The sequence below is a fragment of the Mytilus trossulus genome, chromosome 3, assembly GCF_036588685.1.
Source record: "Mytilus trossulus isolate FHL-02 chromosome 3, PNRI_Mtr1.1.1.hap1, whole genome shotgun sequence".
In the NCBI taxonomy this organism is placed as follows: Eukaryota; Metazoa; Mollusca; class Bivalvia; order Mytilida; family Mytilidae; genus Mytilus; species Mytilus trossulus.
Genome location: NC_086375.1, coordinates 40,169,325 through 40,181,933, shown reverse-complemented (window position 1 = coordinate 40,181,933; position 12,609 = coordinate 40,169,325). Strand labels below are relative to the sequence as shown.

The window sequence follows — 12,609 nt, the reverse complement described above, 5'->3', positions numbered from 1 at the left end:
CTATAATGGTTTAATTTTTAAATTTTTATTTGGATGGAGAGTTGTCTCATCGGCACTCACACCACATCTTCCTATATCTAGTATGAATGGATACTAAATTTATTTCTGAATTGCTAAATAGACCTTTTTAATCATCAAATAGCAGTGGATTATATCACAATAAAGTGGGTGATTTCAACACAAAAAATAGGAAATATTTGACACAAATACCTCATGATTTGGTCATCTGTTGACACAAATAATCCAACACGTGGACATCTATCACAAATAAATTCTATAATGTGTCATATTTGACATATATCTACCATTTGTTTTTAAAAAGTGAATTGAGACTCAACTGAATATCTTTTTTTCATTAAATGCACAAATATATGTATCTGTTGATAGTACTTCAATGTACCACAAGTAAAACAAAACGTGATTTTGCAAAATAAAACCTTTATCAAATGTACTGAGAATCATAATCATCTATCTAAGATGTAAAAAGACTCTGTTTAGAAAATTATCTTTTAATTCATTTTTTGTTCTCATTTACAGCAACAGAATGTTTTTGGGATAAAAAATATATTAAGTTATTAAATACTCACTAGATATTACTATAGAAGACGAAGTCGTTCGCTCTATGAATGTACTATCTGCAGTCGACATTGTTTGATCAGTTGGTGATTGCACAGTAACCGTTACTGTTGTATCATCAGTTGATGATATACGTAATGTTGTCGTGTTTTGCTGTGTTGTAACTGATGTTGCAGACATCATTATAGACGTGTTAGTGATATCTGCGGACGAAGTAGTTATAGTCGTTGTTTCTTCTGCGAGTGTGGTAGTTTGAGACAGTGCAGTATCTTCAGTTACTGAATTGTTAATAAGCATTGATGTGTATTCTGTTAATTGTGTTGTATTATCACTGGTTGACGGCATAGTAACGGAGGTCATTGTTTCGTTTGAAAATAAAGGTGTACTTGATGCAGTTTCGTCATCAGATGGAATAGGTGTCGATGTATCGGTTTCGTAACGTGTTGTTTTATCTTGTGCCATTGTTGACGATTCGTTTGATGAAAGTTCGAACAATGTCGTGTTTTCTTTTGTTGAGTAGGTAATCTCTTGTGTCGTTGTTTCCATTTTTGATACGGTTGTGTTTGAAATATTCGTGTCTTCTGTTGATGTCGTTTCATCTGTTAATGAGTTATTCATTGTTGTTTTGTCTTCTGTCGAGTGATGAGATGGTGTTGTTTCTGTTGTAGATGGACCCGTTACCACTGTCATTGACTGTTCTGTTGCAAACCCATTTGTCATTGACATTGTATTGGTCGATGAAATAGGTACAGACATCTCATCAATCGTTGATACTTCAGTTGTAAGTACACTTGTTGGATTTTGAATTAGTAGTGTCGATTGAATGGAATCAAAAGGTAAATATGTAGACGACATTGAGTTTGATATCAGAGTATCACTAATTGCTGTTAATATTTTATCATCATCGATTAGCGATGTCATGATCGATGTTAACAGTTCTGTTTGAACTGCGCTGCTGATTAAGGGTGTATTTTCTGTTGATAAAAGAACTGACGTATCTGAGTAATAAAGCTCACTTAGAGACGCTGATATGCTCCCCGAAATGGTTTGCATTGACAAAGAGGACTTTTCTATTTTTAGGGTAGACAATATCTCTAAAGATGACATCATTGCAAAAGATGAATGCACGGTTGATAGTTCATTTAATGTCTCAGCTGAATCTAGGATGGATAACGTTGATGAAACTGCGAAAGGGTTGAATATTTGCACCGTAGGTGGACTGGATAAACTTTCAACTGACACATCATGTACAGCTACACGTATTACAGTAAAAGCTCCGAGCTTAGACGATGTATCGTTAAGATAACTATTAAGAATAAGTTCTGTATTGGTTTCCATCGTTTGTTTAGTTGTATCAATAAAATATGTGATGAAATTTACCACAATACTTCCGTTTCTGTAAAAGGAAACTTTTTTCATAAGTTATTTGTAGAAAAAAAAATAGTTTGATGATATTCAATAGAATGGGAAATGATGGATGATGTAAAGTAATGCTATACAAATCATGTTCCTCTGGTGTACAATTTATGTATTAAAAATACAATGCATATCAAAAGGGAGAAAAAAGTAAAATGTGGTGTTGTTCTCATTTTCTTTCATACAAAACTGTAATCCTGGTATATATGAGTTCAGTTGAAACAAGCAATAGTTTACTTTTTTATAAATTGTTATTTGGATGGAGAGTTGTCTCATGGGCACTCACACCACATCTTCCTCAATCAAGGTAATAAAAGAAAAAGAAGTATGAAATTCTATATGTAATAATTGAAACACTGTTTAATGATATTGCCCTAAGAAAACTATGAAGATAAAAGTTTTGAAGAATGTATGCTCAAAACGAAGTAAGCCTATTTTTGTTTTATTTATTTTCATTGAAATATATATTGATATAAAACACTTATTGTAAATCAGAGGAACATATAGTATTACTATACATCAACCAACATTTTCCATTCTATTGAACATCATCGAACTAATTTTTTTTTTTGTCAAATAAATCAATACATTCTTTTAAAGATATGATCGATCAATACAAAGGGGAACATTTGAGTATCGTCGAAATTCACAGAAATTGACAATTATCGTTTGTATAAGGCTTAGTATGAAAAATTATGCACTCGTCTGTAGGAAAGTCTTGATGAGATAAAAGTAGAACATAGAAAGAGAATTTTGGTATTTCTCTTTTTAAAATTAATTAAATTTTACAACAATTAATTATATCATCGAATCACAGCTTAAAACATTCGACTACAAAACTTTCTAATAAAAAGTAAATTCTGCATCTTACCAAACAAAAACAAAATGAATACTAGTTTTGTTCAGTTATGGTCTAAGATGAATATGAAACAATTTGCTTGTGAAATTAAACTTCGTCTTTGAGGAATGTATAATTCAAAACAAGCATGTTAATTCGTGTGTGTTATGTGTGATTTTAGTACATGATTGCTTTTTGAAATAAAAGACTAATGACTACAAATAAAAAATATATTATCTTTTTGAATATAAACAGTTTTAGCATTATACAAGAGGATACACAAATAAGTGAAAATAATACTTTATGAATTCATTGCGACAAAATAAAAAAAGGGATTTTTTAGAGAAAAAAAATTTAACATTTAAGGAAGTTCGCTGCTCAGTTTCAAATTAAATAGCTTTCCATAACACTAATATATATTAATAGTGGATTGATTGATGAATCAAAAAAGAATGTATGGGTCAATGTGCTCGGTTTTTTTAGATATCAGCCATTGGCTTTTTGGCGGGAAAATGTTCGCTCTTGAATTTTCGTAGCTTCATCATTGACCAGTTAAAGTTCTCAAAAACTATAAAAAAAAATACATAAGATTTATCAGACTTTAACAAAGGGCTTGTAGTTTTACATTGTACATGTTAAAGATTTATATAAAGAAAAATGGGTGTCCATGGGCAAATTTTTTAAGGCATTCAAATGGATAAAACCAGAGGACTTCGAAATATGACACAAATTCCAAAACATAACAAGCAAACATCCTTTAAATGAACATTTGTTTTCTGTGCCGACAAATTCGTCTTTCAATAATATCTTTTACTATATTTTTAGTACGCATAAACATTTGATTGATATTGAAGAACCTTAAGGAGGCTCGAGGGTACAAAATTCAGCAAAATATTAAAACATTACCAAAAATATATGCTTCTTTTGGAGGCAGATTGTGAGCTTAAATGACGGTGACCTAATTTTTTATTTCATTTTTCTATTAGGTATAAGATAAAGATCATTTATAGAAAACTTTAGCAAAATCCTATATAAAAAAAATCATTTAGACCCGCAAGCCCCCTTCAATTAAGACTTATACAACGTATTCATTAAGTGTGTGGTCATAATTGTACAACCTAATAAAAAAAGGGAGAAAGAAAAATACTGACAAGCCAAATCTTCTGTTGTTACATAGGTTATATCTACAAGCTATTCGTTTGCTTACTTGAGACTTGAAACTATACATCCGTGGTAAGCTTCAGAAGTATTATTTCTATAAACCTTGCCAATCTGAAATATACATAAAAATCTACGATAAAATATATAACACAATAAAATGTTCGAGATTTCTCCTTGCATCTCTAAATATACCTTATACCGGCGTCACATATCAGCGTATAGCTCTGACGTACGCCGGACGTGTTAAAAAAATTATGTACGCTGCCAATACGGTAGTAATTTAAGATGCATTTAACCTGTCAATTATATCTGTAACATGTGCACAACGAGCTGTATTGGGCATAAAGAAGTGTAACGGCTTGGCTTTTATCGGGCGTTCAAAAAACGTATGGTTGAGTATGCCTAACGTAGATGGAATGCACGCTACGAAGGAAAAAAAAATCTTGAACGTATTTGAGACACGTCCCGGTCATATCTTCGATGTTCTATTGTGACGTGGTTGTTACAAACACACCCGCATACGTATGAGTAAAGGTCTAACGACCCCAAAGCGTATACAACGTTCCCTAAACGTGTCTCAACCTTATCTGTAGCACGTTAAACGCGCTTATAGTGGATTTATAACGTGCGTGCGTACAGGTATACGCTAGACAAACGCTTGAGATGGATGCAAATGTTTATGCAGCATAAAAGGTACCTCGAGTTGTTGCGTTCACCAAGGGTATACCTTTGTATACGCCAATGTGTAACGCCGTCAATAAAGTTGATCAGTTATATTACAGGGGACCTTAATTGAATATAAATTGATTGTTTCTGATCGTTCAAATATTAGAGACATAACTGCTGCTGACTTTTCCTGGACTCTTGTGTTGCTTCTTGCATATGCTTATCACTCACAATGAGAATATCGTATCATGATGTTCCCTTGGAGAGTAATGATGTATCATCAGATTCAGTACTTACATATTTTTGATATTTTACTTTTTGCATATCATTAAAAAAGAAGGATTCAAAGTGTTTGTATATCGTCTTTAAATCATCAGAAAACCAGATTTTGCCACCAAAATATGGTGCAATACGAGATTTGGGCATACTCTTTTTAAAGTACTTATTTTTAAAAAATCAATTATCTCATGTGGATAAAATATCGTATCACACTTGATGCAGTGCTTGAATCTATCTATATTGCCATACACTTTTTTGCTTTTAACAATATTTGATAAAATAGGTTTTGATTTTAAAAAGCGAATAATAATGTATTATACCTCATTACAAAACTCATTCGTGAAGGATTTGTATTCCTTTGAGTTTAGATCTTTTAAAGTCTCAGTAAAGGTCTCGACAACTTCAACTGTCATATTGACTTTAACTGAAAGAAATTTCAAGTTTCTGTTATATGATCATAGAAAAAAACCAAAATCATACAAATAAAACATATTGAATATAAATGTATGTTGGTGACCTTCTGCTATTGTTTTTTCTATGGTCTGGTTGTTGTCTCTTTGATACATTCCCCATTTCCATTCTCAATTTTATGGGAAAGTTAAAATAGGTAACATAATTACACCTCATATAACAGTACCGGATTTTGATTGATTCAAAGTTAGTGGGTGTTTTTTGTGTGCATATTTTAACCTTCTTCCTCATCTCAAAAGAATGTGCCTGTTTTTCACCATTACCGGTTAATTACCTCAAAGTTTCCTTGGTATTTGACATTTTGAATATTCTTTTTTACTTTGACCAAAAACATAAAAAAAACATCTCAAAGTCACAGTCAAGTCATTTACACAGGACAAACTGTTAGTTAAAGGCGACACCAGTTTGAGTTACTTTACTTTGTTCTAGACAATATACATATATAAATATTTTTTTTATTTGCATATAATATTTGGCCAATTACAAGCAAACGTACTTACGAGATCTTTAAAGAAATAAGGGGGAATATAAAATATGAATCTGTCTGTTTGTATTATACTATTTGTGTTAACATTTCAATTACTGAATGAATTATCTATTGGTATTCAGCCTTACTGTTTACTTACCATAAAGTAGGTTTTTTAAAGAATCTAAAAAAAGCAATACAAACACATGTTATTGTTAATTATAACAAGCAGCAAATGAAAAAAGCAGTTTCTTTAATTACATTTTGTATTTTAATATACCAAATACAATGTACATGTACGACTTCAGTTGGGGCGTCGCTTATACTATTACTACCACTTTATTAATATCTCTATGTTGGAGGACTGTCGGTGTATCATTTACTTGGTACATGCAAAGAAATACAAATACTTTTCCATGATCTTCCATCTAAATGCCTTTTTATTTAATATAAAAAATCATTTTTCTCTGACATTAATTTTGTATAACTTCAAAGATTAAAAATTTTCAAATGTTTGATCTCGAACCTTATATATTCGAAGTTTCGAGTTTAGTCAGTATTATTGGAACCTGTTATGATAATAAATCCGGAACGGTAAAACGACCCAAGTTAATAAGTATTTAATATAAATCGGATTTTGGTGAAACTCAATGTTAAAATTGAGAATGGAAATGGGGAATGTGTCAAAGAGACAACAACCCGACCAAAATAAAAAAACACAACAGCAGAAGGTCACCAACAGGTCTTCAATGTAGCGAGAAATTCCCGCACCCGGAGGAGTCCTTCAGCTGGCCCCTAAACAAATATATACTAGTTCAGTGATAATGAACGCCATACTAATTTCCAAATTGTACACAAGAAACTAAAATTTAAATAATACAAGACTAACAAAGGCCAGAGGCTCCTGACTTGGGACAGGCGCAAAAATGCGGCGGGGTTAAACATGTTTGTGAGATCTCAACCCTCCCCCTATACCTCTAACCAGTGTAGAAAAGTAAAAGCATAACAATACGCACATTAAAATTCAGTTCAAGAGAAGTCCGAGTCTGATGTCAGAAGATGTAACCAAAGAAAATAAACAAAATGAAATAATACATAAATAACAACAGACTACTAGCAGTTAACTGACATGCCAGCTCCAGACTTCAATTAAACTGACTGAAAGATTATGATTTCATCATATGAACATCAGGCACAATCCTTCCCGTAAGGGGTTTAGTATCATACCATCATAACATATATGAGAAGAACATAACCCGTGTCATGCCAACAACTGTTTTTAGAATAAATGTGTTTAGTTCCGACGCAAAGACCTTATCAGTGACTCAATATTAACACCAAAATATGCAATCTTTAATGACTTGACAACAGTATCGTAATTATATCCCTTCTTAATAAGTCTATTCAAAGGTTTTGTAAGTTTATGAGGTGAATACTGACACCTTTGTGCTTTATAAAGAATATTTCCATAAAAAATTGGATGTGAAATACCTGAACGTATAAAAAGTCTGCATGTTGAGCTATATTTACGAATGATGTCTTTATACCGATGATAAAATTTAGTAAATGTTTTGACTAGTTTGTGATATCGAAAACCCTGGTGTAATAATTTTTCAGTAATACATAAATTTCTCTCGTTAAAATCTAAAACATTGTTACATACACGAGCGAATCGTACAAGTTGAGATATATAAACACCGTAAGATGGTGACAAGGGAACGTCACCATCTAAAAACGGATAATTAACGATAGGAAATGAAAAATCATCCCTTTTATCATAAATTTTAGTATTCAGCTTTCCGTTAGTGATATAGATGTCAAGATCGAGGAAAGGGCAGTGGTCATTGTTAGTATTAGCTTTATTTAAAGTGAGTTCACCAGGATAAATTTCATTAATATACATACTGAAGTCGTCATTATTGAGAGCCAAAATATCATCCAAATATCTAAAAGTATTATTAAATTTGTTTATCAGATGTTGTTTTGATGGGTCTTTGCTTATTTTTGTCATAAATTGTAACTCGTAACAATACAAAAAGAGGTCCGCAATAAGTGGTGCACAGTTAGTCCCCATTGGAATTCCGATAATCTGACGATATACGGAATCCCCAAAGCGAACAAAAATGTTATCTAGTAAAAATTCAAGGGCATATATAGTATCAAAGCATGTCCAATTAACATAGTTTTTTTGTTTATTGCTACTAAAAAATGACCTAAAAGAGTTTGAACATATATATTCACATTCTGATTTTTTGAATGCCCATTTAATTAGGTGTGTGAATTTTTTCTTAATGAGAATGTGAGGCAATGTGGTATACAGGGTAGAAAAATCAAAACTTTGAACAGATTCAAAATCACCAATATAAGCATGTAATTTATCAAGTACTTCCAACGAGTTCTTGACACTCCAAAAGTAATTTATTCCACTATTTTCGAAGGCTTTATTTGAACAATTTATTATAAGGTTTTTAATTGTACCAAGTGTGCTGGTAAGAATAATAGACAATTTAGTAGTTGAACAATGACTTGAAGACGAAATAAATCTATATTTGTAAGGGGTTTTGTGTAGCTTCGGAAGCCAATACATAGTTGGAACTTTCATTGTATTTGGCTCTGCTTGTAAAGCGGAGGCTAAAAGTTTATGTTTGTTACAGATTTCGTTTTCTGAAAATGGAGTCAGTTGGAATGTTAGCATACTTGAAAAGTTAAATATGGGTTTGCAAAAGCCAATATGAACAGACGGACGTAGTGTATACGTCAATTGGACAATAAACGACACAAATACCCAAAAGACCCGAAGAGTTCAACATACGTTCGTAAACATTGAACATATATTTATACATTCTTCTAAACTGAAAATCTAAGACTGATTTTGGGCCACTGAAAGCAAGTTCCTCTTATGGTTATTCATATATGATAGATGCATATACTTTTCACGAGTGTCACTCCAAACATTGGCTTGCCAGGGACCACCTTTATCAAAATTCTTGATCCGCACCTGTAAGATAGTTTTACGTGTACACATAAGTAGCAACAACAACTATCATTAGTTTGAATGTTGGTTTTTTTTTTGTATCTTTCGCCACTATTTTAACACGGATCTGACATCAACATAAAATTCCGCAATATGTGGTAAGGTCCCTCTGAGAAATGTTTTTGAATAGTTGTTTTTTTATTAATTATTTCAGTATATCAGCTTAAGAAGAAAAAAGAATGTGTTTTCATGAAAATTTCAGACATGGCTGTCAGTTGTTTTTATTGTTAATCAGCATCAATAAAATAACAGTAAATTTGGTTAAGGAAATTTCAAAAAATATTTCTTTAGTAGTTGGTTTGAATTGGTGGGTGTAACCATTCTTCTGGATTTGCTTTTACAACAGTTTACCAGATATAAGAAAAGTCCATTGCAGTAACATTTGGTTGCGAATCGCAACTGACTATAAGTTTCGCTCTGTTCGCTGATCTAAAGAAGATCACATGTTCATAGGTAACGTACAGACGTATGCATACCTAACAACACACATCAATAAGCAGCAGCTGTATGTACAGTCAACAGTGAAGACTGATAATCTTATGTCAAAATACAATTATCTAACTCTTATTTTCACAATAAAATGCATGAATTTCAAATGTGAGTTTAAATTGGTAAATACTTCAAACTGTATATTGAAAAACTGTCATAATTTCTTATAGTGCGAATAAGAGTCAAATCCAAACAATAAGAATAACTGGTTGTATTTTATAAACATGAACTGTATGTTATTGGTTTAGGCGATGTATCATGGTATAGCTGAAATCTTGTTTCAGACTTGCCTGGTGTATGTTGTGCATGTGTGCATGTTATACAAATTTCGTTGTATAGGGGTCAAAATACGACACAAACAACATTTGTCAAAAATATTGATAACAACATGTAATAAAATGGATCTTAATATCAATTTTATAACAAACAGAAAAAAATAAACTTGCGGCAACGATGTTATACCACAATCATGAGGTGCAAAAATTAGTGCACCATATCTGGATTTCTATGTAAAAATGATATACAGGAGGAGTTTCATTTTATCCTCAAATGTAATTTTTCTCAAGGTTTATATGATATTTATTTATGGAATGACTGTGATATTTTTTCTGTCTATGAAGAAATAACATAAAAAATGTGGTGCACACAGAATAACGAGCGTAGCGGGTTATTCAACAGTGTGCACCAAATTTGTTATGTTATTTCGAATAGTGCACAAATTTGTTATGTTATTTCGAATAGACAGAAAAAATAATACAGTCATTTCTTATAATTTAATTCTAAATTCAATTTTAAACCGAAGAAAACCATGAAAAAACGTTGAAAATTATAACTATGGGCTGATAACAAAATAACGTCAGCCAATTAGAAGACGCGATACATCCAAAATTAAATTATTTTATAATGTAGTCTAGTATTGATTGATTGTATATTTGTACGTTCGAATGTTAATATATAGTGTCTGTTGAGTTCTGGAAAAAAAAAAGCATTTGACGATTCAACACCGGGGGAAGTTCAAAGAACTGTCAACAGTATAGTAACAGATACAGATTTATTCACTTATTTAGTAAAACATATCATTAGCTTTCAAATATTCGGGTATTAGCGTTCCTAGTGAAGGTAAATCCTTAACAAACTGACTTCTCGCAACATATAGTATTAAAAAAAAATACAGTTTGATAATGATTCTAAGTTGACTTCTTTTGTTCATAATGGGTAGTCTTGAATCTAACTGACAAATTGTCTGCCGTTTACACAAAAAGCTCCGTACTTGAAACCCAAAACAAACGCATGTAAATAACATTTACATACATTGATATTAATATGCTTAACTCACCTTGCGGCAAATTTGCTATAACAATCACTGGCACTATTGCAATGACAATAAGCAGAATTCCTATTATGATTGCAAGTATTGTGCATTTCGTCCTTCGTTTTGTAATCTTTTCTCCTTTTTGATCTAGATCTAGATCTGCATCTTCTTCATCTGGAGCTACGTATGGCTCTTTTCGTTTATATGAAGCTCGTAGGGATATCTATAATTAATGCAGCTCTACAGAGTTAAATCATATTAGAATGAGAGAAAAAAAAATCTACCAATATTTTTTTTATATTGTTTTTAATTTTACTAAAACATAACGAAAAGACTAAGTGCCTAAAAATGTATTCCCTATTATTATTTATTACCTGTGAACGTTATTTTATATGGCGCTATTTCATTTTATGTTATGGGTATTTTTGTGATATTGTATTATATCTTGCTGTTTAGTGTGAGCCAAGGATCCGTGTTGGAGGCCGTACTTTGACCTTTAATGGTTTACTTTTACATATTGTTACTTTGATGGCGAGTTGTCTCATGACACTCATATCAAATTTTATTGTATCTATTTAAAAAAAATAGTATCTCACCCTTGGCCACTGCATTGAAAGAAAAGGACCAGCTGTTAAAGGGTCTAATAACATTTTCCTCCATGTTAGCATCTTTTCCTCCTGATGATTTTCACCATGACTGGAATGTGACGATCCATCGTCTGTGTAGTCGGCAGATTGATCAAGTCTGGTTGAACTTGATACTGCTGTTTTAGTATCTTGAGTTGCTGAAAGGGTCTTCGTTGATTTTGCAAATGCTCTGTTGTTATAACTTCCGGTTGGTTTTCTGGATTCACTTATTCCATGATCACTTTCTGCTATGTTTTCTCCAGTATTTGAAAAGTAATCAAATCCTGCACTATAACTATTTCCAAGCCTCCACTTTGGGATTTCGTTCAAATGAAATGTTTTTCCGTCACCCGCACTGTCGTAGACATTAGACCGACCCAGATCTGGTGCCGTTTTACCAAGATATTTGTTATCAGCCATAGTATTTTAGTACGATTTTCGAAAATATTCCATTTGATGCAAAAGTTTATCCAATGAAAGAACGAAAAAGTTGTGTGATGTTATCAGTGGAAATTGTACAAAATGCAAACATTAAATCGGATTGATATTTCGCTAAAACAAAAGACAAAATTGAAAAACAACTTGCTAAATATAACCGGTATAATATATAATCCTGAACACACTTGAAATGAAAGAAAACAATATAACTTTCAAAATTGTTGCAATTCAATTTTCTTTTCTATTCAGTGCTTATTATTTCGTACAAAGATATTCAACAGTATAATACTAATTACTAATTAGAATAATTATGTAGCATTGATTTAAACCTGATATTGTGTACTTCCTTGTTCTTTATTTATTTAGGTGCAAGAATTGTATTGAATACACTATTCAATCGTAACAAACGATCAATTGTTCGTCCAAGGTATTTGTTAATTGTGCGTAAGCAAGAAATATTTAAATACTGAACTAACGACAAGTTATTCTTCCATTGAATGGTATTGGATATTCGTTGTTAAAATATATAATGTGATTCTCATTTTATTTCTATACGTGCATTTAAACAAAATCTATGTTTTAAATTTCATAATCAATAGAAAATCAATAATTACATAAGTATGCATTTATGGTTTATACAATGTAACATAACGGTAAATATTGTTGATAGGTTTACCCAACAGAGGAGACCTTTAACCTTCCAATGTTTCTGAAGTAAAATGAACTAAGATATCGTGTTAATAGTCTAGCTATATAAGTTATGGTGCATATGGTCCGAGAACACAATTAATTCGTAGTGCATTTCTTTTAGAACATAAATGAAAATTAAAAAAATCC

General features: G+C 31.7%; 1 protein-coding gene across 1 annotated transcript in view; it reads right to left on the bottom strand.

The window, feature by feature from the left end:
• The window catches only part of LOC134710765 (uncharacterized), a 48,939-nt gene extending 37,059 nt beyond the window's left edge, over positions 1–11,880 (bottom strand). The window contains exons 1-5 of the mRNA XM_063571161.1: positions 11,305–11,880; positions 10,733–10,931; positions 5,257–5,360; positions 4,038–4,102; positions 588–1,972 (exon numbers count right to left, since the gene is read on the bottom strand). Of these exons, the coding sequence (XP_063427231.1) occupies positions 588–1,972; positions 4,038–4,102; positions 5,257–5,360; positions 10,733–10,931; positions 11,305–11,754 (2,203 nt within the window). The 5' untranslated portion in view covers positions 11,755–11,880. The remainder of the gene's footprint in view (positions 1–587; positions 1,973–4,037; positions 4,103–5,256; positions 5,361–10,732; positions 10,932–11,304) is intronic.
• Between the last annotated feature and the right edge of the window lie 729 nt (positions 11,881–12,609).